The sequence below is a fragment of the Hemicordylus capensis genome, chromosome 3, assembly GCF_027244095.1.
Source record: "Hemicordylus capensis ecotype Gifberg chromosome 3, rHemCap1.1.pri, whole genome shotgun sequence".
In the NCBI taxonomy this organism is placed as follows: domain Eukaryota; kingdom Metazoa; phylum Chordata; class Lepidosauria; order Squamata; family Cordylidae; genus Hemicordylus; species Hemicordylus capensis.
The window spans coordinates 270,070,752-270,097,605 of record NC_069659.1 but is presented as its reverse complement, the minus strand read 5'-3'; the positions used below and the strand labels follow the sequence as shown (position 1 = coordinate 270,097,605).

Below are 26,854 nucleotides of genomic sequence, written 5' to 3'. Positions count from 1 at the left end.
TTTCAGAAGTGACTAATTTTGAGAGGTTTCATTCTGGTACTTGTAATTTCATGGGGACACTTAATATTACATGCTTACACATCTGTCAATGCAAGAGAAATAGAGTTTTTTAAAAACCTATTTCTGGGCCTTTTTATCCCCAAAAATATCATCAGGATATTTTTCTTTCAGTTCAAACCTAGATGAGTTTGCAGCTCATACATCATCCTAGGGTTTTCAGCATCTACCATAACCCACCTTTGCAAGTGACACTGAGAAGCCAGGTAACTTATTTGAAATACTTCACAATCCTTCCAAGTATGATGGAGATCAAATATAGAAGGCTTTTAAATGTGCTCATCTGAGACATTACTGTATGTTTTTAATAGTCTAGTGCCAAAGTTCAAAACATTATGTGATTATGCTTTTCTTCTCATCTTTCATCTGCTCTACATCCTTTTCAGCTTTCCGTTTCTTGGCAAGGTAAGCCCCGTAGCTCTCGGCAGTGTGCTTGCACACAGAACAGCTTCGACACACATTACCAAAGGTCTTTCCAATGCCAGAACGTTCATCTGCAAGACACAAAGGTCTTCTTAATGCTCAAAGCCGCCATGCAACACCTGAAGCTAGTCAAACAGCTGCAAGGGACAAAGATTCACACAAGGAGGATGGCTCCAATTCATAGTGAATTCTTGAAATGTTATAACAAGGAGCGGGGAAAGTTGCCCCAAAGAGGCCATTTAAGCAACATTTAAGCCATAGCATATTTATTTATTTATTTATTCATTCAATTTTTATACCGCCCTTCCAAAAATGGCTCAGGGTGGTTTACACAGAGAAATAATAAATAAACAAGAGAAACAAAATGGCCACAAATGGAATGTGTATTCTGGCCCTGAAACTCCATGGTAGATATTCCGATTGGATATTATACCGCCTTGATCCAGAGGTGAACCTCAGAAATGCCCAACATTTACATCTCCAACCAGACAAGGGCACTATGTGCATATGGAAGAAGGATTCCACCACACCATCATCCTCAACTGGATAGGGAATGACAGACTCAAACTAAGTTATGTTCACATGGTTCCCTTCTCTGATGCAACTGTGGGAGTCTTGTCCCAAAGGCTATTATTCCACTGACCAGCTGTCTGGGAAGCAAGCACTGGGATGCATTCATTCTCCCTTTTCCCAGCCAAAAAACTGCTAAGCTTTTAAAACTATTTTGAAACAACTTGTTGTGTGCAGTCCAGCTGCTCCACATGTGCTTTGATCTAAAGGGGGGCTGTATACAACTTCAGTCTTCCTGCAGATGTTGGACTACCATAATCCCCAACTATTGGTCACTGTGGCTGGGGAGGATAGTAGTTGTAATCCAAAGCCAGCCAGAAGTTGTGCAGCCCTGATCTAAAGGAACATGCATCTCATCTATAAGAGTTGTGTGGATAAGGGAAATTCAGTAGATGTAGGTATCATGCCACAGTTCTGTCAGGGATTGAAAAATTGAGCTGCTGAAAGATCCCTATAGATACACAACTATTACAGGAACCACAGTGTTGAAAGGCTGATCATCTGTTCCTCATCGCTTCTAACCCTGAAGCAGCTGGAGTCACTGGCTTACATACATTGCAGTGTGCAGCCCATGGGAGTGTGGGGCAAATCTGTACTGGTTCCATGAGTCTGCAAAGCTCATTGCTGCTGCTTGCAAATGTGGAGAGCCTCTGTGTTTCCTAAGGATTGCATATGAGCCAAGGAACACTTCTCCCATTGGGAGAAGATGCATTCCTTAGGCCCCAAGGAGGCTCTACATACTTGTGAGCAGTGTTGACAGTCTTAACAAACTCATGGAACCAATGCATGTGCCCCACTTTTCCATGGGCGGTGTGCTGCACTGAATGTAAGAAAGGCACTGTTACTTCCTCATTTTATGGTGGCAACAAGTAATGACTTTTTTGTTTGGCCATTCCTGTAATATAGGAACGACAACCAAAAGTATACAAGTACAAACAGATTTTAGATCATTTCCACTGCAGATGTTCTTCTGCTGTATAATCAATTTAAAAGTGTCAATTCATATACATCTTTTTCAGTTAATCTTTGAACAAAACTTACATTTGTATAGAAACATTATCTTAGTTTTCTTCAGTGGTATATTATCTACTATTTCAGCGTTATCTCTGTTCTAAATTAATTCCTAAACGGTTGCAAGCTCATTAAATTAACTTGGTTAGCCAGAGGAGGATATTAAGGTTGGAGATGGAGAAGCCTGCTGAAATAAGGCTTTGAAGATAAGTAAAATTTCCTTACAGCTAAATGCTAAGATTTGCCATGATAAACTGCATAGCAGTGGCAAAAGAAGGCAGTAGGGATTCTGGGGACACTACTAAATTCTGCATTTAATGTGGGGTTTGGCAGATTTAGGAAAGATCCAATGGATAACGTGTTTACTTAAGTCATGAAAAGATTTCAACTTGCGTGTTTTAAAAGAGTAAGTACACACAAGAACTGAACAAGTAAATATCCTTGAAAATCCAAATACAAAAGAGACAAGTACAAGGCCTTGTCAAGTTTTAAATAATTTTAATACAAGGTTTTAAATGTTTTTAATCTTTTAAACGATTTTAATTAATTGATTTAATGTTTTAAATGATTTTAATGGTAAACCACCCAGAGATGCAAGTTTGGGGAGGTATAGAAATATTTTAATAAAGAAAATAATAAATACGGCCTAAATATTTAAGATACGGGGCCTTAGTCACACATTTAGGTATCTGGGTAAATTCACAGCTTACTGAGGCACCTCAACCTTCCAGCATTTAGTGTAATGTCTAAATTATGTACACAGGCATACACAGGTGCAACCAAATCAATTTTGAGGAGTAAGGACTGTCTATACTCAGGCCAATACATATAGGAATCTATACACTCACTCACTCACTCCATTTAGACACTTCAAACATATGGAGGTTGGAGATGGGGAAGGCAAAACAGACGAGCAAGCAGAAAGGCAAACAGGCCTACAGCAAAATGCCAAGTTTCAAAGGACCGAATCCTGAACCCTTACGTGGAATATGACCAGTGTACTTGGGCATCATCCCCTCAGGCCTGTAGAATCTTGGATGTGGGCGTAGTTCTCTTCTGTGTTTCATTACTTCTTCCTCTCCCCTAAAAGTAAACCACCCATTTAGAGATGTTGTATTTGCCGTGTCCCCAAATTTCTTAACTATCAAAGCATTCTATATAGTATTCAGTTATTAGGAAGCTGCCTTATACCAGATCAGACCATTGGTCCATCTAGCTCAGTATTGTCCACAAACTCTACAGTGACTGGCAGCGGCTCTCCAGGTCTTTCCCAGCCCTATTTGGAGATGCCAGACATTGAACCTGGAACCTTCTGCATGCAAGCAGATGTTCCGCCACGGAGCTGCAGCTTATCCTCTAAGGGGAATATTTTAGTTCATTATGCTCAAATGTAGTCACTCATCCATATGCAAACCAAGATGAATCCTCGCTACTGCAAGACCAGCTCTCTGCCCCATTAATAAGCCAAGAATCTTGCCAAACCAAGGTACTTTGCTTCTCCTAACTCAAAAACTTAGCCAAATTCACCTAGGCTTGCCATCCCCACCCCCCTTTTCTGTGCCAATAAATAAAATAATAATGACAATACGACTTTGTTAGCCGCCCTGTAACAAATTGTTCTCTGGGTGGCTCACAACATAGCATTAAAACATCGAGTAAACACACATAAAAAAACAAACATACATACACAAAATATAGTACAAAACATGTTTTTAAAATCAGATTTAAACATCAAATTTAAAAGGCCTGAGTGAAAAGAAAAGTCTTTATCTTTAATAGCTATGCACCTGAATTTCCACAGGTACAGTTTCTCGATCTGTGTGTCACTATACTGGAAAGAGGTACTCTTGCTGAATCCCTGCTTTTTGTATGGCTAATAAGGAGGGATCCACAAATTTTGGCTAGGCTTAAAGGTAAAGGTAAAGTATGCTGTCAAGTCAGTGTCAACTCCTGGCAACCACAGAGACCTGTGGTTGTCTTTTGGTAGAATACAGGAGGGGTTTACCATGGCCATCTCCTATGCAGTATGAGATGATGCCTTTCAGCATCTTCCTATATCTCTGCTGCCTGATATAGGTATTACCAGCGGGGATTCGAACCAGCAGCCTCTGGCTTGCTAGTCAAGTCATTTCTCCGCTGAGCCATAGTAGCTCATAATTGTTCCTATCAACCAGTGAGGCTCTACTTTCTCATGTCCTGCTCCACTTAGGAAAAACTAGCGCAACCCTTTTGTATCCACTAACTAATGAAAATATTTTTCAGGGGAGGGAAAGTCAACAGTGTTTGCATGTATTATAGGAGCCATCCCTTCACATTCACATCATGCCAATGACACTGCACCTCTGACTCTGCCGGGAACCATTCTGGAATAGGCACCCTCTGCCACCCTGCACTGCCAATGAATCTTTATAAAACTTTTTATTACTCCTATTCTGGATTATAATAGAGACGTTCTGGTGCTTTGTTTTGTTTTAATTCAGGTACTGCATTAGATGGAAGCTAGAGGAGAAAGGAACATGGGAAGTTGCCATATACTGAGTCAGACCATTGGTCCATATAGCTCAGTATTGTCTACACAGACTGGCAGAGGCTTCTCCAAGGTTGCAGGCAGGTTTCTCTCTCAGCCCTATCTTGGAGGTACCAGAGAGGGAATATGGGACCTTCTGCATGCAAGCATGCAGGTGCTCTTCCCAGAGTGGACCCATGCCCTAAGGGGAATATCTGACAGTGCTTACACGTCTCCCAATCAAATGCAAAACAGGGCAGATCCAGCTTAGCAAAGGGGACAATTCATGCTTGACCTGTATTCTATCAAAGACAACCACAGGGCTCTGTGGTCGCCAGGAGTCAACACTGACTTGATGGTGCACTTTACCTTTACTACAAGACCAGCTCACCTCCCACAGACCAGCTCTCTTTGTTGTAGTATCTTCCTAAAATTGGAAAGACATTACGAGTCTTCTCTTCACCTTCCACCTCTCAGGTGGCTTCCAAATGTTGCCAATTACATCCTTCACAGTGGGTACTTGGGTGGTTCATTGTGGACTGGCTCTGGCTACATTTTTCGGTAGAGGGACGAGGATTTAGGGTCATTGGCCAATGAGCTGTCCTTTGCTCTTGAATTGTTTTTATCTTGTTAACCACCCTGGGGGCTCAGTACAAAAGGCGGCATATAAGTATATATAATAAATTTTATAAGCAATGTTTTGTAATGTAGTGTGTACATAACTTGTAAGAGGCACTTCCTTCCTACTCAAAGTTCTTTAGGCCAACATACTTGGGTATTGGGCTAGCAGGATCCCGATGGTTTCTTTCCAACAAGTCCTTAAAATCCTGATAGCAATTTTCTGCCATAACATGGTACCGCACTCCATGACCAAGCTCTGTAACTTTGGACCGGGGTACAAATCCAGTCCAGCCTGGAATAGGAGGCTCAAATAGATTTCTTCTTGTTTCTACAGGCCCTGCAAAACAGTTACATGGGATATTACTTTAAAGTTTATTCTGGCTAATGGCAGTCTCACATGGAATATGAACGACAGTATGAATCGGGTCATCAAATTAGCAGTGGATTAAAACCAGGAAGGAAAGCTGACCCATGTTTTACCTTGTCATTTAGCATCTATGTAAGCCTTCCTTGACGCATAAGTCAATTACCTTTTTATTTTGGCCTTGAACTGCTGGCTGAGAATGGCCCATAGATTTTATTTTATTTTTTAAAGACAACTGCAATATTACCTCCACAAGGAGATCAGGCCATATTGCTACCATACAGAGGAAAACAGGCAGGTCCAGATGCACACAGCCCCAAGGCACAGTGACGATGTAGAGAATCCCTTTCCATTACCCCAGCATGCCACATGAACCCCTTTCCATTACCCCAGCATGCCACAGTGCTAGGGAACTATCCAGAGCTTTTTGTTCATCTCTATAAGGCAAGAAGCCAGCCAGCACTGAAAGCAGACCTGAATTGCATTTGCTTGACACCTCATAGCAACAATCCGAAGGTCCAAGGGTGGAGGAGAGAAATTTCTCCACAGTGGAAATTCTCTCTGAATTTCAGGGTTCCCATCCCTCAATAGAAACTGAAATTCTTTCCAAATTCTCTTTCAGATAATTTTATCTCACAGTTTATCTGAGACACTTTTACTCATGGACTTCCAGGTGGACATCTAGGGCCTCCACCCCCCCGCTCCCCCTCCAAATCTTCTTTAGTCTGTCCCAGGTGGCAGGGGTGGAGCCACCACTGAGCAAACGGGTTCAAAGAACCTGGGCTGCCACCCCTCAGACACACTCCCATGTCTGACGTCAGACGCAGGGGGCGTGGTTTAGCTCCCAAACCAAGCCGTATGGCCCCGTTTAGGAGCTAAATCAGCCAGCGCTGCGTTCTCAGCACAGCCAGAGTGGTTCTCCCTGCCTTTTAAAGGCAGAGAGAGAGCTATTCTGGCTATGCTGCGAATGAGGCACTGCCCGATTTTGCTCCATATGGGGCTGCATGGCCCCATTTGGGAGCTAAAACATGCCCCCTGTGTCTAACCGCTCCCTGCGTCTGATGTCAGATGCTGATGCAGGGGGCGGGGCTAGGTGGGCCGCAGTGGCAGGCTGAGTCCAGGCTGCTGCTGGCCTCCCTCTGCACCTGCCGGGTGGTGTGGTCACTGTGCCACCAGCCCGCACTGTGCTGGCTGGCCGGTCGTGACTATGACCCGTGCTGTGCAGCTGAGTGTGACCTCTGCTTTAGAGGCAAAGGTGGGAGTGGGGGAAGAAATATGTGGGATGGTAATAGGTTAAGTTGCATGTTGAGATGTTTTCTGCTAATGCATGTTTGCATAAATATAGCTGTTCTTAATTCTTACATTTTTGTAAGCATATTTAATATATTCTTAAAGAATATATACAGTTGCTATTTGTGCCCTCAAGAACCCACAAGTTAAAAATAATGTGTGTGTCACGGTGTGTGTGTAGGGAGAAGATGCTTAACTTGCAGTGGGGGTGGGGGGCTCCAAAAGCCTTTAGGTCCAGGCTCCAAAATTACCTAGGTGCACCTCTGCAGTTTATTCACATCCCAGGAAGAAAACACTGCTGAGCAATAATTGAGGGAAGAGGGGACTATTCACTAATGGTGCTCTTTAAAACAGTTCAAGGGGAAAGGGCCAAGAGAAAGCATAATTTTAGAAAAAAAGGAAAACAAACAAACAATTACAGTGAGGGAAATAAGTATTTGATCCCCTGCTGATTTTGTCCGTTTGCCCTCTGACACAGAAATGACCAGGCTATAATTGGAATGGTAGGTTTATTGTAGCTGTGAGAGACAGAATAACAACAAACAAACCCTCAAAAGCCCAGTGCCCAAAAGTCAGCGATGGATTTGCATTGTAGTGAGGGAAACAAGTATTCGATCCCCTATCAACCAGCAAGATTTCAGGCTCCCAGGTGTCTTTTCACTATATGCAGGTAATGAGCTGAGATGAGGAACACCCTCTGTAAGGGAGTGCTCCTAATCCCAGCTTGTTACAGTACCTGTATAAAAGACACCTGTCCATAGAAGCAAGCAATCACTCAGCTTCCAAACTCACCAACATGCCCAAGACCAAAGAGCTGTCGAAGGATGTCAGGGACAAGGTTGTAGACCTGCACAAGGCTGGACTGGGCTACAAGACTATCGCCAAATAGCTTGGTGAGAAGGTGACTACAGTTGGCACGATAACTCACAAATGGAAGAAACACAAAATAACTGTCAATCTCCCTCGGTCTGGGGCTCCATGCAAGATCTCACCTCGTGGAGTTGCAATGATCATGAGAACGGTGACAAAGCAGCCCAGAACTACACGGGGGGAACTTGTCAATGATCTCAGGGCAGCTAGAACCATAGTCACCAAGAAAACAATTGGTAACACACTACGCCGTGAAGGACTGAAATCTTGCAGTGCCCGCAAGGTCCCCCTGCTCAAGGCAGCACATGTACAGGCCCGTCTGCAGTTTGCCAATGCACATCTGAATGATCCAGAGGAGAACTGGGCGAAAGTGTTGTGGTCAGATGAGACCAAAATTGAGCTCTTTGGCATCAACTCAACTCGCCGTGTGTGGAGGAGGAGGAATGCTGCCTATGAGCCCAAGAACACCATCCCCACCGTCAAACATGGAGGTGGACATATTATGCTTTGGGGGTGTTTTTCTGCTAAGGGGACAGGACACCTTCACCGCATCGAAGGGACGATGGACGGGACCATGGACCGTCAGATCTTGGGTGAGCACCTCCTTCCCTCAGCCAGGGCATTGAGAATGGATCGTGGATGGGTATTCCAGCATGACAATGCCCCAAAACACACAGCCAAGGCAACAAAGGAGTGGCTGAAGAAGAAGCACATGAAGGTCCTGGAGTGGCCCAGCCAGTCTCCAGACCTTAATCCCATAGAAAATCTGTGGAGGGAGCTGAAGGTTCGGGTTGCCAAACATCAGCCTCGAAACCTTTCTGACTTGGAGAGGATCTGCAAAGAGGAGTGGGACAACATCCCTCCTGGGTTGTGTGCAAACCTGGTGGCCAACTACAAGAAACGTCTGACCTCTGTGATTGCCAACAAGGGTTTTGCCACCAAGTACTAAGACATCTTTTGTGAAGGGATCGAATACTTATTTCCCTCACTACAATGCAAATCCATCACTGACTTTTGGGCACTGGGCTTTTGAGGGTTTGTTTGTTGTTATTCTGTCTCTCACAGCTACAATAAACCTACCATTCCAATTACAGCCTGGTCATTTCTGTGTCAGAGGGCAAACGGACAAAATCAGCAGGGGATCAAATACTTATTTCCCTCACTGTATCTTCAGCCAGCAACAAAAACATCAGTTGTATACGGCTTGTGGGTCTAGGTCAAGAATCCAAATACCCTGAGAGAAGACAACGTAAGAAGTCCTAAGGCAGGTCTTAAGACAGGCATCCCCAAACTGCGGCCCTCCAGATGTTGCTGAACTACAACTTCCAGCATACCCAGCCACAAAAAATTGTGTCTATGCATGCTGGGAGTTGTAGTTCAGCAAGATCTGGAGGGCCGCAGTTTGAGGATGCCTGTCTTAAGAGATATAGTGGGAAATATATCCATTTCCCCCCAGCCAACAAAGCAGTTGAAGAAGCCAAGTGCCTACTTCAGTAACTGTATGATCTGAAGCAAATTCCATCTGTACAGGTTTGCCCAAGTTTTAAGAACTAATGTTAATGCACACCTTTATATGTTACATAGGAAGCTTGCCTTACAACGAGTCAGACTATTAGTTCATCTAGCTCAGTATTATCGACACAGACTGGCAGCAGCTTCTCCAAGTTTGCAGGCAGGAGTCTCTCTCAGCCATATCTTGGAGATGCCAGGGAGGGAACTTGGGACCTTCTGCATGCAAGCAGGCAGGTGCTCTTCCCAGAGCGGCCCCATCCCCTAAGGCATGGGTAATAGTTAAGAAACCCTGTGCTAAGGGGAATAACTTAACAGCGTTCACACATGTAGTCTCTCATTCAAATGCAACCAGACCCTGCTTAGCAAAGGGGTTAATTTGTGCTTGTTACCACAAAACCAGCTAGGATTCTTTCTTTTTAAAACATCCGTTTTCAAAAGTTAACTCTGAACATGCATTACTTCCTTTGTATCCCTCTAGCTGAGTTCTAGAAGTCATGGGCAGCTCTATGAAACTGTAGATAAAGTGTCAGACAGAAAGCAATTTCTATTGTTGCTTTTCTGTAACAACTAAGTTGTTAGAACTCTGTGTCTTGGTTTGATTTTGCTAGTCTCAAAGGTTTTTGGTTTTTTGTTTTTTAAACACAAATGTCCTGGAAAAAGCTCCCAGTACTTTCCCCAAAGAACTGTCATCACCCCGTTAACCACTACAGTTCATCAAAGCAGCTGTTACTCTCTCCTCCTCTGCCTTCCTATGCTACGCTCAGGCTACATGCGGATTTCTCCCGGCAGCAAAGCAACACAGGCTCTTGCTACTATAATTTGTCATCTGTATCTGACAAAAAAAGGTCAGTGTTTGGTTTTGAAGAACTAAAACTGCCTTAAGCTTCTTTGTTTTATTAAAAGAAAATAATGGAACAGAAAACATTCAGTGCCAGCGTTTGCTACAACAGCTCACAGCAAAGAGGACTTTATTCTGCTACTCAACCTACTAAAACTACTCACAAAGAAAAATGCTGCTTGCTCAGGATGTGAATGTGCACACTTTTCTCTCTTTAGGACAAATTTCCAGCATCCCAAACATGGCTCCCAGTAGGAGAGAAACCTCAAAATGTAGGGAGCTGGGAGTCAAGTTGGTGAGCTTATAAGAACTCTTGGGAAGTTCCTGGGTCACAGAAATAAATCTGTATAACACATTGGTCTTCTACTGATGACTTGTAAGCCACGAATGGGACATGACACAAGGTGGGTACCACCACCAATGTCCACCCCACCCACCAAAAAAGAGACAGGCATAAATACCAAAATAATAGTCCCATGTTTCAGGTGGAATAATTTTGGTTCAGCAGGCAAAGAGTTTTAATAAGTATCCCTGGCTTGTTTAAAAGTATTCCCCTGCAGGTTTTGATCCTCTAAATAGACCCAGTGCAGACAACATTTGCTGTTCCTGCCGAAAAACTGGATGAGCAGCATAAGTGCACACATCCCATCACTTAACCGTGCAGGAGTCAGAATGTCCAAGTCACTCTTCATCACACAATGCTACTTTAAAGTAAATTGCACAATGCAGTGTAGACAGGTTCAGAATCCCCCTCCCATACAAAGCAGAGCAGTGTGCTGGGTGGGGGAGCAATAAGTGCTCCTCCTGACCCTGATTACATAGTGCAGCCGTCGGACAGTACTGTCCGAACTGGCCCATAAAATTGGTCTCAATTCTTCACACATTCTCTATTCAATTTATTATATCACACTGAACTACAAAGTTAAGATTGTCGTACCAGCCACTGAGGACAAGAAACACTCTGTTGTATGTTGCCTGTATTTGTTTAACATTTACATTAGACTATTATTATGACTCAGATTTGCTCTCAATAGATAAAGTTCCAAATTCTAAAAGTGCGATGACACTCAAGAACTCCCAGGCAATTTCTTATTCTGCCCTGGAAAAGGCCGGGGAGGGGAGCCCCATACTATCCCACTCAAGACCACCCTGCTTCCCCTTGTTTTCTTCAGCTTCATTTTCTGCCTTTTTTGCTCCTTTCTATCTGCATGTTCTAAGCCAGCCTATCCATAAGTGAGGGATGCTCCTCTCCTTTAGCTCCCTGCTTCTCAGATGAACACAGCCCCATTATCAGAGACAACTCACCTCCCCAATCTCCTTAAATCGGGCCTGCTCAACTTTGGCCTCCCAGCTGTTTTTGGACTACAACTCCCATAATCCCCAGCCACAGTGGCCAATAGACAGGGATTATGCGAGTTGGAGGCCAACATCTGCAGGAGTGCCAAAGTTGAGCAGGCCTGCCTTAAATGTTGGCTCCTTAAATATAGTTTCTGGAACATCTGGTACACAGGCATGAGCTTCAAACAGTTCTTGCATAACGAAAACCAGAACTTATCAGCTTGAATGGAAACCACACACTCTAAGTCTAGCAAAACTGACCACCAGGTTTGTAATAAAATGCTCCACTATGTCTCCTAGGTTGCAGTGGAAGACCCTCCAAGAACCTCTGAAGTGACCCAGATTCTGCCCTCAGCACCAACACCACCCCACAGCACAACCAAGTTCTGTAGCCATGGGTCTTGCTCGACTACAGCAGCTGAACCAAGGATCAAGCTGCCTGTTGGATCACCCTGTCAAAAGTGGTCAGCTTGGCAATAGATTTGACTTAGCTCAAGTTTACAAGAAGTGGTGCATACTGTACCTAACACAGTTGGATGCCGTTTGTAATTATAGTCATCAAGTACATTTATTATCTCTTCATTGGAGCAGAGTGGAGGCAGCTGTGGCGCTGTGGCAGCTGCACACCTCAGTTCATTGGTGTCCTCATGCTTTCTCTGAGTAGCATCACGGAAGGCGTTTACACACCACACAGAATCGTTTCCAAAACTAGTCCCAATTCGATAGAACCTAAGAGGGATGTAGCCTAACAGAAGAAGTTCACGAGCATAATTAATAAGCCATCAACAGGATCGTCTATGCTTTCCCTACACCATGGGATAATACTGTGGTTGCAGACATAGAACACACTGGATAATACCATTGGTTACTCGTTACTTATGTATTTGTACACAGGGAGTGAGCCAAATGTGTAATCAGGCTAAGTGGGTGAAAATAATCAACGGGGGATAAGGAATATGGGCTTCCAGGTCTATGAGAATGATCACCCCCCCCCCGGTCATTTGGATTTCTGTTGTCAGGCGATTAATATATACTCACAACATGAGATGTGCCTATACTGTACCCCAACCAGCCCATGGCACAAATGCCTACTTTTAAAATTACCAATCTGATTTTTGACCACATTTTTCAGTACACCTCGGGCCTGTTCCAGCTGAACTCTTATGCATGCCATCAGGCACACACTGTTGCAGGCCATAGCCACTGGAAGTGTTCCCGTTGTGACCTAACAAACCTGGGGGTGGGGGTGGCTGGGGCTGCCGGGCCCAGACATGGGGGGTGGGGGCACACCAGCATCAAGCTGGAGCTTAGCTAGCCCTGAAAAGACATTTTGCATCCTGGAGCAAAAAGGAGGCCTCTCTGCACTCTGCATGTCCTTACGAAGCTGAAATGTTAACACAAAGGTCTGGCTGCATCCCCTCCCACCAGAAAAATGTTTCAGAGGGCTGGGGCGGGATGAAAATGTGGTAAGGGCCAGGTTCGTCTTGGCCCATACCTGGCTACAGAGTGGCACTGTTGTCCCACAAGCATACCTCTCTGCTCTGGGTGTGCTTGTGTGAGAAGCCGAAGAGAAGAGAGGGTGGACAACACATAAAGGTAAAGTGTGCTGTCAAGTCGATTTCGACTCCTGGAGCCCACGGAGCCCTGTGGGGTTTTTTTGGTAGAATACAGGAGGGGTTTACCATTGTCTCCTACCATGTAGTATGAGATGATGCCTTTCAGCATCTTCCTATATCGCTGCTGCCCAATATAGAACCAGCAGGGACTGGAAGTGGCAACCTTCTGCTTGTTAGTCAAGCATTTCCCTGCTGTGCCACTTAAGGTGACATAGGGTTGCCATATTCGGGCTTTCCAAATCCGGGTGCCTAATTTGCATATTATGTAAATTGGCTTGAGAAATAATTTTTGAGCAGAATAGTGACTGCCCGTTTTGCTCCATAATTCTGCTTCTACAAGGGCTAGAGCTTAGCTTTTGTTGTTGTTGTTAAATGAAATCTGAAATCTGGGCGAACCTGGGTTGGCTAAGCAATCGGGGTGAGATGCTTAAAATCCGGTTGAAACCCGGAATTTCGGAGGGCATGGCAACTCTAGCAACACAAAACTCTTGCATGAGGGAAGGGGTTGGGGAGAATGGAACGCATGACTGGATTGGGCATTTACTGTTACAGCTATAGAGCACATTAAAATAGCAGGGATTTAAGTTGTTTCAGCTGCAAAACTTTCTGTCTAGAAACACTACGAGGCTATTCACAGGACATGAGCTGCCTGGTTACCCCAGCTCATATCGTCTGGAGCGCTGGTAGCCCTCCTCGGGGCCCAGCTGCTCCAGATCTTGGAGCCAGACTTTGTAGCTGGCTCTTTACAGAGGTGGAATGGACCAACGGTTCGTTCTACCCCGGCAGGCTTTCCGATTGCCCCGGGTAGCAGGCCTCCTGACCAGTGTTGCATCTAACAGGGATTCCTAGATGTAGTTTACTACAATTCCCATAATCTCCAAGCAAAAGCCCTTGTAGCTGGGGATTCTGGGAGTTGTAGTCAACAACATCAGGGAACACTGCTCCTGACCGGCCAACTGCCATTTAGGCAGTGAGCTGGGCAGAAGGAGCAACCACACAGAGCAGAGTGGCTGCTATACTGAGAGCAGCTGCTCACGTGCTGCCCTCTGGGTCCATGGAGGACACAGCGCGGTGTTTACTTCTGCTGCTGGTGCTCTACTACTCACCAGCCCACACACGTGGGCATGCGAGGTTTAGGAAATCTCCAGAGCATCTGCAGGAGGCAGGTAGGAGCCTGCCTCCCTGCCCGCCCGCCCCCCAAAACAGCTGGGGGCCCAAAGTTGAGCAGGCCTGGGATAGATCCTTGCTCTGCTGCTCAAGGGTGGCTCCAGAGCGGGGGTAAGGGGGAGCAAGCATCCCCTCAGACAAGTCGCTTGCTCCCCACATGTTTCAGAAATCTAATATGTGGGACAGTTTGACCACCTATAAATGAGTTTTGCCCCTTCCGTGCCCACTCAGTTTTCTCTTCTGGTGCTGCTACTACTGTTGCTCAATTTAGCACCTCAGAACAGGGTGCTGGGTCAATGTAATGCTATTTAGAGCATATAGTGGCAACTAAGTAGCTTTGGCAAGTTTAAAAAAAAACAGCCTGTAATGCTGTTCACTGCTGGTGCATACTCTATTACAACAAAGCGGCCCAACTGGGAGAGCAGGTGCATAGGAGCAGTTCCACCACTGCCCTTATTAGCAAAGCATTTTTTGCTCTCTGCCAAGTTATCAGCCGAGAAATGAGGCAAGATTCCAGCCAAGCCTACCTGTGTATCCTGGTATCAGAGGGTGGGATTCATCTACTTGTCGCCGATACGTTGTCATGCTTTTTCAGACTATGGTGAAATAAAGTGAACATTCATAACTGAATCTATATCTTAATATTAATAAGGCTATTCAGGACACATCCAGCCCAAAAAGTACTGATATCCTAATTCATTAACTCCCCACACACACACATTATGGTGGGGTGGGGGACACCTCTCTGTTCATGAGAACCAATTAAAAGCAATTTTTGTAATGGTCTCAAACTCTTTAGACTTCAGATAGTTGGACTGGAAAACCTGTGAAAACACATGGACAAGCAAATTGTGTCAGAGCTTAAAACAAGGATCCAGTATTCTGTTCCCAAGAATATCGGCCTTCAGGAAAGAGGCAACATGTAACAAAAAGTAACAACCTTGCCCTTCCCAAAGGGCAATCTCAAAGGTTTACTGCCTCTGGACATGGAGATTCCATTTGGTTGTAAGAACAGACTGCTGGATCAGGCCCACAATTCATGCAGTACAGCATCTTATTTCGCACAGTGGCTATTTCTCACAGCCAGATACCTGTGAGAAGTAGGGATGCGCAACCTGCCTTGCATTGAGCCGGCCCGGTTCGGGTGGTCCCAGTTTGAACCAGCCACCCCCCCACAAATGTCTACAGGACTAAAAGCTAATGGTTGATTAAGTGCTGTAAAGTCGGTGTCGACTCTTAGCAACCACACAGATAAGAGTCCAGGATGCTTAATAGATATATATTCCATCACGAGTTTTTCTCATCATTTTCAAACCCCTCCAAGTTACTAGCCATCACCACACCACGTGTTAGCGACTCCTAGTCCTACAGCTTTGGGTTGCTGTTCTTTCATGGCTTTCTAGCGACACTACGTTGACTACTAGTCTCAGAATCTCAATAGTATTCAGAATCCCAAAGTACAGAACAGAAGTCAGAGAAACCGAGAGGCAAGAAAAGGCTTGAGATCAGTCACAGCAAGTGCTTCTTTGTCAATGGAAATGGACGCGGGTGAGGACGGAGGAGGAAGGCAAGAGAGCCTACAGCCTGTTCTTGAAACCAGTAAGGGACTATCAGACAGCTCTGCAAACGGGGTTCTTCAGGGACGAAGAGACTAGTCCACTCAAGCCGCCGGGAGGGGCGCCGTTACCTAGCTCATCTCTTCAGGCACTGCTACAACTCTCAAGTGGGCGGCTTCCCACCAGCGGAGGTCAGCTTACACTGCTCCGTCCAGCGGCATTGTGACCTCAGCCGGACGACCATTAATTACAACACGTGGAGGGAGCGAGAGACTTCCGGAGCGTGGCTGCGAGCCTCTAGCGGAGGCAGGAAACGGGGCTCCGGAGGGGGCGCAGGAGAGCCAGAGAGGGCAGGGCAGGCTCGGCTCATGGACTGAGCGTGTGGCCGGAGCTTCGATGGGTTGCGAATGCTGAGTGATCCTGAATAAGGAGAGGCAAGGTACACACATTGCTTTATTTTTGCATCGTTCTTCCTGCACGGAACTGGATCTACTGCTCCCTGGTTCTCTTTCGCTATGATTTCATCGAAGTATTTTTCACGTTAACTAGGCCTGACTTATTAAACATGACGTTTGGCCCTAAGATGTTTAATTTTCCTTTTAAATAGGAGCTGCCCGCCGCCCCCGCCCCTCGAGATCGGGAACATAGACTGGGGAGGAATTTAGCCCTTTGCTCCCCGCTGCTACTTGCCGCGGGAGGAAAGCCGCACGTGGGACATGGAGAGGCTTTTTCACATAGACATAGCACTCCTGCTACAGTCAAATCTGGAGGAGAGCTGGTTTTGTGGTAGCCAGTATGACTTGTCCCCATAGCTAAGCAGGGTCTGCCTTGGTTGCATATGAATGGGAGACTTGATGTGTGAGCACTGCAAGATATTCCCCTCGGGATAAAGCCGCTCTGGGAAGAGCAGAAGGTTTCAAGTTCCCTCCCTGGCAGCATCTCCAAGATAGATCTGAGAGAGATTCCTGCCTGCAACCTCGGAGAAGCTGCTGCCAGTCTGTGAAGACAATACTGAGCTAGATAGACCAATGGTCTGACTCAGTATATGGCAGTTTCCTATGTTCCTATGGACGACCCTGAGGTCAGGAGCTGCATTGCATATTATTCCTTGGGCTAGCTAGAGGATGATGCTTCATTTAGGAGAGTATACTAGGTAGGAATACACCACCTTAAGTGGCACCCCGGGGAAATGCTTGACTAACAAGCAGAAGGTTGCTGGTTCCAATCCCTACTGGTTATATCGGGCAGCAGCAATATAGGAAGATGCTGAAAGGCATCATCTCAAGACTGTGGGAGGAGGCAATGGTAAGGCCCTTCCTGTATTCTACCATGGAAAACCACAAGGCTCTTTGGGCGCCAGGAGTCGACAACTCGACTGCACAACTTTATCTTTACTAGGAATACATGTACTGCAATTCTTACATGATCTGAAGAGCAATTACTTAGCGTTCTTAGAGTGCAGATATTAGGAGGGATCCTCCTTTGTATAATCCCCTTTTAAAGTTATTTTATTAGCTAGTAGATAAATCACATTTTACCCCTGCTAACTGGGCAGAGAGGCACCTTTTACCGTGGTGATTCTCTTTATTTAGCAGGGGGAGAGTAACTGGCCCTATCCACCCCCAGCACAGTACTTCCAGTGACTGTTGCTGGTGTGTGTCTTATGTTTCTTTTTAGAATGTGAGCCCTTTGGGGACAGGAAGCCATCTTATTTGTTATTTCTCTTTGTAAACCGCCCTGAGCCATTTTTGGAAGGGCGGTATAGAAATTGAATTATTATTATTATTATTTTTATTTTGTGGCAGCACCTCTAATGCCTCAATCAGGTATTGTGCAAAGAAATACTTAGTATTTGTCATGTATCCACTGCCAATGAAACATGGATTTTTGTTTCATATATATGCAACATTTCCCTATCTTTCAATAAACTTGCTCTGTGTCTGTATGTATATAAATTCACAATATCTATTTTGAATATTTGTGAAGTCATTTCTAATATTTACATTCTTTTAAAACAAACAGTTCATGCTTCTTAATGATTAACACTGGTTAATCACTGGAGGTGACAAAAAATACTGAAAGTGATTAAAAAATATTTACAAATCACAAGAATTATCTACTGAGAAGTTCTGTGCGAGTCTCACTAAAATGTATTTCAGTTGCGGCTGTCCAGGATATTGTCACTGCATAGTGCCTTCTATTGGCAAAATAAAACATTTACACAAACATAAATAAAGGAATAACCACATCCTTGCTCATGGTTTACTGTGTTTTATTTGACACATTTGAAGAGCACAGTATTCAGAAGATGCAATAGTGACAAGCTGTGATCTGTTCCAGAAGTCGGTGAGGTTTTCAGTCTTGCACAGAGAGGAAAGGTGAATGGGATCACAATTACCGGTATTTTTTAAAAACAATATATATGAAGAATTGTCCAAGCAAATGAGTACTGTAACATTATGTCCAACAACCGGTACAAATGCATTGTGGTTTATTTTTAGCATAAGTATGCAGTTCACCATAGCAATGACATCACTGCAGGTTGAAAATTCCATCTTTGAATAATATATTCAGGTGCTTGTTTATCTGGAAGCACTGGACAGTGCTTTAATACATTGATCCAGGTGATTTTAAGAATAACACTATACTTATATCAAACTCGTCATAAGTAGTTCTTAATTTCCTTATCTAGACTAAGTTACTTAGTACCAGATCTTATGCAATTTTGCTGATAGACACTTCCCCTGAAAACCGTTTTGCTGACAGGGTGCATGTTTGTGTCTTTTTAATAGTACATGGAACACAACCTGCTTACATTCCTGTTGATCAAGAGTTCTGCAAGGAACTGGCAGCAGAAAACACTTTAAACACCTACTCTATGGAAACTTTAGTTTCCTTCTCACACTTGGATTACTTCTACAACTTAACAGATGGGGTAAGTTCTACTTCTAAGCAAACTTCCATATGCCACACTTTAAACTTGTAGCATAGAGCTACATACTAAAGCATGTAGTCACAGCATCACGTTCTAGTTCTATTTCTAAAAAGTTCCATTAGACAACCTAACCTAGATTTGCTATCCTGATGCAGGGGGATTTGAGTGGTAGAGAGCATGCCCAGCAAAATTATATCCAGCTTTCGACCTAAGGAAGATGGGGTGAACAAAGTGTTTCCAAAAAAATGCATTGCACAATAGCAACAACACTATAGCAGCATTTTTTTTAAAAAATGTAAATGGTAATGAGACCATCATAGGCAGTGAGCCTGTTCAGCCATTGCTCAGTGGCTATAGCCCAGAAAGTACTTCAGCCAACACACTTGCAATTTCCCTATTTTGTGTGGATTCAGTGGTCAAGAACACAGGCTGAAATGGTTTGCCAGCTGCACTATAGATTTCTAAAGAGCTGCCGCCATCCACGAGTCACTCTCCCTTCATTGGCTGCAGGCATAGTGAAAATATTACAGCAGACGCTGACATGACTCCAAAAAGAGTTCTTTCATGGAAGCTATTGTACTGCTAGGCAAGATGCAGAGCTCATCAAAATTAATTCAACTACTTTATTAACAGGATGGAATAGATCTCTGTGCAGAAGTTAAAAGATAAATACCTCTGGTTTTAGACAGGATGGAAATCTTGAAAACACTTGCAGTTTCTTAGAGAATCTAAACCAGATTCTCAGTTCTGTAGGATTACACTGCTTTGGACCTGGAATGATAGCTATTTTGAAAGAGTGATTAATGCAGATAATCATTAATATTTAACACAAACGTGTTAATACATACTTTGTTCAGAAAAGATAGTAGTTAGGGAGATTTATATTGTAATTTATAGCATTCTTTCATATAGAAAATGGGATCATGCTTCTAATCAATATTAAGGACTGGGGGAATACCCCACCTTTAAAAAAAGAAGCAATGGATCAACACAAGCCAGTGAGATACTCGTCATAAGCATATGCTGGAAGGAAAAAAGTCCACTATTTTATCCCAGTTTAAACTTGTCTGATTATGTGGACAAAGGGAGCATTAACATACTAAGTGCTGACCAGTCCATGAATGGTCTTTAATATGTGACCTAAATTGTGGACTGGTGATTCCAATCAGCAGTGATGGTGAGAACAGAACCAAAGTAGGCTAATTTATTTCAAGTAGATACGCAAGTGAGCAAGCCCACAGCATTTTACTATCTGCTATAAAGGATCAGAAATTGCTTATGAGGACACATCTAAGAGCTGGAAAGTATCTCAGGAGATACTTACTACCCAGAGAGATAGTTCTCTCCAATTTCCTTTTGAAAAGGAAAATCTTCCAGCAATAGAAATTTCACAGTCTTTGGCGATTGCTTAGGTATTCCTATAATATGAAACATCTTCTTAACACAGACATGGGCTAATCTGAAGGCGGACAGCTCACTCCTAACACAGTAGCACTGCTCCTCCTCTTTAGCAATATCCAAGTCATCTACACCCCCTGGATGCATATTCATGGTCAGCAGCCTCTTGGTGGGAGTGAGCAATCATGACTTCTTCTTCTTCTTGTACTACTGGCTTCTGAAGGATGAATTAATTTGGAACCTGAATTCTAGAGCAGCCTCCCTCTATTGAATGTATGATAATGTCACAAGTGGAACAATATTATTCTAAGACAGTCAGGAGGCTGAGAAAAGTCAGAAGTCACACAATACTTTGTCCAAGTGTTTCAGGGGTCAGGAGGACCTAAGATGGTCATATGGCACTCTTAACAGCGATCATATTTACAGGATTTTGGAAGCAGATTGCATTATATGACCTGTCAGAAAAGGTGGCAAATTAAGGAGTTGTTCTCTTGCCTACCCTAGGACTAAACCATCAAACACCAGATGATTCCATACTGAGCAACTTTTGTTAACCACATCCACTCTTATAGGTTGTCACCAGTTTCGTGTAGCAACAGGCCTACACAACTTGAGAGCCCCCAAATGAAAACCACCAGCCACGTATTGTAGCCTGCTGTACAGTCACCCCAAGCAGGTGATTCAAGGGGTTTATTGAGTTCACGGTGAACATATGAAGCCACTTTGTACTGAGTCAGACCATTGGCCAACTAGCTCAGTAATGTTTACGCTGACTCACAGGAGCTCTCCCAAGACTTCAGGCTGGAGTCCTTCCCAGCCCTACCTGGAGATGCCAGGGATTGAACCTGTGGTCTTCTGCATGTAAAACATCGAGCTACAGCCCCGCCACTAAATATGGTGGGCTGCCATACTGTATATGGTTGGTGATGTGCATTGGACTTGAAAGGATGCAAATAATATGCAGTCTAGTCTGCCAATAGAAGACGTTGTTAAAATGAAACACATGCTTTTTGAACTGGACTTCATTAGATGTAATAAATATCCTACATTCTAAATGATCACTTAGTCTTCAGAAACAGAAGATGAGATTTTTACCCACAGAAGACTTTATCGCTTGTCATTCCTATGCACTCCTTTAAAAGGAATTGAACCCGTTGAAGTAAAAAGAATGGAAAACCCAGCAGTATGTCTGCATGCTGTTTGCGTAGCAAGAACCTGGTATTGTCTGACACTCTGACATTCCTCTCCTCTTATTATAAGATCAGCTTTGTGCATTTCATATCTCGCCATCTTAAAAACCCTATAATTATTTGAGCAGACTGAGAAACTCTGTTATTTAAAATTAACCACTGAATGCAAATCAACAGGGGCAAAGAGCATTCTGTACAAGAAAATAGCACTTTAGAAAGAAAGCGGCTGTACAATATTTAAATATTGTATATACATCGACTGATTTTGTTCATAACTCACCCTAAGGAGTTGCTTATTTGTAAACCATAGAATGCAACACAAACACACACACATATAAAAAATTAAATATTTGCCTTTAAAACACAGTGGGCAGCATAAAAGAGAATGCCAGCATGCACACTTTCTAATTATCCAGAAGAATAATTATTCATGGAACAGCAAGCCAGATACTGTGACTAGAATTATCCAGTCCATCCCTTTGATAGTTAATTCAGCAAAGCTTATTCACATTCTATCAGGGAACCATATAATGAATATAAATATAATGAATGCACTCCTCATTTAATTCTTCACTGAGAATTTAAAATAGTGTTTGCACAATGCAGACCTGGCCCCTAAAATATTAAGTGTCTGATAAAGAATCTAAGCATTTTTTAAAAAATAAAAGGATTCTATGGCTTTTTACTCATGCATAGCTAATAAGAAAGGTTTAGCTAAACAATTAACCTTCTAGTGTTTTGAAAGCATAATGGATTTTAGTGGGTGTCCAAGTGTTTTCAAAGTGGGGTAAAAATGACAGCCTTTTAAAGCAGAAAATAGCAGACTTGCTAGAGCTTTTTGCTTGGTGTGTGGATCTGGTTTCAAATCTGGGTTGGATCCTTACTTGCTTCCTTGAGAATGGCGCTCCTAGTTCGGATCCAACCCTGTGTTTCTAGGGTGATGCCTCTGCATAAGCATTCTTGCGTGGTGTTTTTAGACTGCACCATTTTCAGGCTCTCACTGTATACCTCTAATCACATTGGGTGGTTTTGCCATAGTATGTGGCAAAACATCTAGAGCTTTTCTAGATGTTGGCTCACTCAGGAAAAAGCAGTTGAGTTGCCAGACAACCTCATTGTGCTTCAATTTAAAGCAGCTTCTGTGTGTGAGCTGCTTGCATGCAGCTGTGTAATTCACACTTGGAAGAGATCCAGTTTGTAATTCACACTTCGAAGATAAAGCTTTTCTAGTTTCCAAGCTGGCAGTGCTCATGGCATGTGTCACTCTCCTTCCTGAAATGAGGAAGAATCTCCCATCTCAACTTGTGGAAGCCAAAGTAGTGTTTCAGCTCCCTCTTCTGGCCAGACAGAACACTGTTTGACTTTTTGGAAATTTTTGCTGCTGTTTCCTGTTTCCTTATGTTCATCTCCTGCCTATTTTTGCAGGCAGGGATATTAAGCTTCCTCCATATACGGTTTGTGACAGTCAAGAAGAAGCTGGAGATGAGGAAAGTTGGAAGCTGCACACTTCATAAGAAAAAACACCCAGCCTGTGCAAGATTGAATATGCAATTGCATACATGGAAGGGGATGTAAACATTGTGAATGTGAGTTAATGACGGGTAACTGGCTATAATCCACATATAGAGGTGGATTAATAACTTTTGCATTTCTTTCTGACAAAGAGTTCTGAATAACTTTAAGTCTTATATAATTCTATATAGTTATTTCACCAGCAGGTGAAATAAGGTGGTCCAATAAACGGTAACACTTTTCTAATACTGTACTGCATTCACAGTAGTAAGGTGCCATACTTAACAGGTACGTCACATGAGGTGTAATGAAGATGGCCCCTTGCATTATCCAATATGAGGACAGAAATGCTTTCTGGTTAACTACTGCTATCTTACCCCTTATCTGTAGGGGTGTGCAAGAACTGGATTCTGTGATTCAATTTGAGGTCGAATCAAATTGCAGAATCATCAAATTCATTCGTCGAAAGCAGCTGGCTTGGCCAGCTATCTTAATGAATCACACCTTAAATCATTCAAGCACCATTTTGAGGCCCCTTTTGCTGGAAAAATGGGCCTCAAAATGATGCTTTTTCCCTGGCTGGTCTACCTGTAGACCCCCTCCACTCCGGACTTAGTGAGTCGACCCACCCTCCACTCTGGACTTAATGCATCTGCCCACCAGGTAGACCAGTCCTTTGAGGCGGGCAGACACCAAGTCTGGAGTGGAAGTCTGGTCTACCTGTAGACCCCAACTGGTAGATCAGCTCTTCCTGGGGGAAAAGTGCCAAGGCCCTTTCCCCCAGCAAAATGGCATTTGAATCAACCAAATTGATTTGGGTAGAATCAGGAGTGATTCTCTTTGACCCTGAATCGGGCCCTCTATTTTGAGAGTGATTTGATTTGAGGTTGAATCAGTGAATTGCCCTCAATTCGACACAAATTGATATGAGGATGAATCAAATTGCACACTCCTACTTATTTGTTTTGCATGAGATCTCCCAATAAACTGGCTAGCTGGAGGTTTGTAAAAGCTACTGCAGGCTTTCCAAAAGAAAAAATGTGATATGAGAATGCCTAATTTGCAGAAAAAGCTTTTACAAGACTTCTTTCTTCAGGCTTTGACAATTTTTCTTTTGATCTAGGAGCCAGCCTCAACATTTAGGAGCTAGGCAATGGACACTTGGCAAAATTACCAGACTTAGTGACAACCATTGTGTGGAGATGACAGTAAATTGGCTTCTTTCCCCCTTTAAAAGTAACTCATTTAAAACAGAAACAAGACTGCCTGGGGCAAATAAAGGCTGTATTTAAAAGTTCTTATCTCTGAATATCCTAGACTAGGTGCTACAGTTATATTTTTAGATGCCATGGCTTCCCAGTGCCTGGAATTTGTCAAGCCCTGCTTTATCATATTGATGAAGAGAAAAAGAAAATGTGTTTTGTGGCTTGGATATTTACTTTCCTTGAACAGAAGCAAAAGATACCAAACCAAAAACACTGTATGCCTACCTCTTGCCATTGAGCAAATATACTTTAACACCGAAAGCTAATTTCTAAACCTGGGTTGTAAGTGCTGTTCAGTTCTGTTTTAAAATAAAAGGTCAGGTGTTTATGTTCTAGTGCTTATATTTAAAATATAAACAAGAGATCTAGTTTTTAAAACTGCTGAACATTTACAAGCCTCCAGTGATGGTAATAGCGGCAACAGCAAATCGGCACTTTGGAGAAGCAAGCCACCTTCACGGGGTGCTAGTGGAAGATTCTGTGATTCTGGGAAGCTGTGCTGTCAAAAGCATTGATATCCATGAGACCTCTTACTATTTGCTGCATTGAGGCCTCAAATATAGGACCAGGAAAATCACCTTTGACATTTGGGGCCAAAAATACATAGGAACACTTCATGTAAAGCAATTTGTTTTCCCAATCAAAAGGGCAGTGATATTCTAATGACTAATCTTCATTATGCACTCAGCCACTCTGGGCTATTCAGTTCAATGTTTAGCACCTGATAACCATATGTTCAAACTCCCAAACAGATCATGTCAAGAACAAAAAAAAAAAAAAAAGGCTGACTTATTCCCTTCTAATGTCTACCATCTGTCTAGGTAAAATTCAAGTCCATTCGGTGACGGATGAAAAATGAGAGACTAGAGCACTGAAATAATAGGCAGTGGGGAGGAAAGGAGAATTTAGTAATTGAGGAAATCAATACCAGCTTTGACACTTTTAGAGGTGGCAACATCAATTGCCATGGCTTTAATCTCAGTGTCCCCAAACTGCATGAGCGTTTTTATCTCCCTCCGGCTTGGCACCAACATATCTGTTCCTGTAAGATCCAGACGGAGCGTGCCACACTTTTTCACTCCTGGCTCAGTAATGAAACTGACGTTATCGTGTTCAGAGCTGTAGATATTGATCACGATGACCAGCTGTGAAGGCTTGGCAGGGGTATAACTGCGTGACACAGTCTCTCCAAGAGCCACCGATTGGTCAGCAGAGATAAATTTGTCAAAGACGTCGGTGCACCAGCGGGTGCCATCTTTAACTAGCAACTTCTCGGTAGGGTGCTTCCCTTCCACATAACGATTCAGGACCCCTACCCCATAGGTCAGGGGGGAACGGCGCACTTTAATGACGGCAGGGTCTAGGCCAAACAAGACTGCTCCTTTGAGAATGGTGAGCCCCACATCCTGAGGAATGATGATTCGACATTTTGAGCCAAAAGAATTTTGGATGGCTTGCTGCAGCAGTGGGGCTTCTGCAAATCCACCCACCAGGAACAGGAATTTCACATTAGTTACTTCTGGCTTTTCAAACAGATCACCTTAGCAGAGGAAAAAATCTGCTTAGTTAGGATATCCACAGAGTAATACCTTTATTAAAACCTTGCAGTAAGAACAACTAGAGCATTTAATGTAATATCATGAGAGAAATCAGCTATGCACCTTTTTGATAGATTATATTGGAATGGCAACACATGAAGGAATCCAAATGGGCCAGAGACCCTTCAAATTTAGGATGGTTGTGAGAATAAAATGGCAGAGGAACACCCTGTACGCCATCTGAGTTCCTTGGATGAAGGGCAAGATAAAAAGGAATTGGTTGACACCCCTGCAGACATCCCACACAGAGTAACACAGGTGGTTCTCAACCATCTGTGCTGCTGGAGGCATCTAATGCAATGCCCACAATGTCATGCAAGAATGCTCTTGTGCGAATATCTAGAGTTGTGCAATCACAGTTGTGCAATGCTACGTCCATTATTTCCAATGGACATAGCATCACGAACTGCAATCTTTAATTTTTGGTATTGGTGCAAGAGCGCCCTTTTACAACACTGGGGTGTTGCTTTTGGCTAGGCTACCTGGCATCAGCCTAGGTAGTTAAGAACCGCCCAAGTTATTCTGCACAGGATATGGCCATGTTCAGAGTGGGTCTGTGGGTAGAAGTCTGTTGTTTAAGATCAAAGTTCTCAACGAGTATGAAAGAAGCCCATTATTCACAAAATAGCCAGTTGCCTATTGCCTGCAGTTTGCAGAGATGCTTGCTTATCCTCCTTGCATCTTAGAGGCACTAAATGCTTTCTTTGTCTTTTTTTTCTCTTTGTCTTTATCACCTTAACCTGGATAGTGTCAACAGTAGCCTTGTGTCATGATTGAGGCAATTCTTACAAACTGTATTGTATTTAACACTGGCCAGACTTGTGTGTGAGAATTACTAATCTTCAGTTTCTTGTAAAAACAGTTTTTCTCATAATTTTCTCTTGCCATATATTTAAAGGAGCTTAGCACTTTTTAGAGATGTGAAAGATGACCCCCGCAAAAAACTATCAGGTAAGTCATATCTTACCTTGAATAGGCATATATGTGAGTCAGCTGGCATCTTTGCTTCATATCCCCATTGCATACACCAAGGAAACTCATATGTTTCCATGTTGGTCCCTGTCCGCCACACACACACACACACACACACACACACACACACACTTACACTTCATTGTGCTCTTCACTACTGAAGTAATGCACATTACTGTTGAGTGGAAGTTTAATCAGATGAAGTTGTCACCAACTTGGCGAAACAGTACTATGAAAAGCATGAA

General features: G+C 43.4%; 2 protein-coding genes across 8 annotated transcripts in view; both read right to left on the bottom strand.

Moving 5' to 3' along the window:
* Positions 1-321: 321 nt before the first annotated feature.
* C3H10orf82 (chromosome 3 C10orf82 homolog) lies at positions 322-16,007 on the bottom strand. 2 transcript variants are annotated; one of them, XM_053307186.1, is made up of 6 exons: positions 15,871-16,007; positions 14,711-14,779; positions 11,924-12,145; positions 5,339-5,525; positions 3,044-3,144; positions 322-551 (listed from the first exon to the last, which is right to left on the bottom strand). In XM_053307186.1, the coding sequence occupies exons 2-6, from the start codon at positions 14,766-14,768 to the stop codon at positions 391-393; spliced, it is 729 nt and encodes a 242-aa protein (XP_053163161.1). In that variant the 5' UTR covers positions 14,769-14,779; positions 15,871-16,007; the 3' UTR covers positions 322-390. The 2 variants fall into 2 exon arrangements, with proteins under 2 accessions (XP_053163161.1, XP_053163163.1); XM_053307188.1 differs by having other exon boundaries at positions 15,765-15,889.
* A 1,987-nt stretch (positions 16,008-17,994) lies between these two features.
* HSPA12A (heat shock protein family A (Hsp70) member 12A) overlaps positions 17,995-26,854 on the bottom strand; it is a 94,660-nt gene continuing 85,800 nt past the window's right edge. For all 6 annotated transcript variants that reach the window (XM_053307182.1, XM_053307183.1, XM_053307184.1 and 3 more), the window contains one exon: positions 17,995-25,579. In XM_053307182.1, the coding sequence (XP_053163157.1) occupies positions 24,945-25,579 (635 nt within the window). In that variant the 3' untranslated portion in view covers positions 17,995-24,944. The remainder of the gene's footprint in view (positions 25,580-26,854) is intronic.

What these genes read in the sequence shown, in the direction of transcription:
- C3H10orf82 (XM_053307186.1), bottom strand. Translation starts at nt 14,768, where the DNA reads ATGACAACGTATCGGCGACAAGTAGATGAATCCCACCCTCTGATACCA. An exon ending in ACGGCATCCAACTGTGTTAG is followed by an intron (nt 5,526 to 11,923) that starts GTACAGTATGCA and finishes ACTGTTTTGCAG; the next exon opens with GGCCTGTAGAAACAAGAAGA. An exon ending in GTACACTGGTCATATTCCAC is followed by an intron (nt 552 to 3,043) that starts GTAAGGGTTCAG and finishes TGTGTCTTGCAG; the next exon opens with ATGAACGTTCTGGCATTGGA.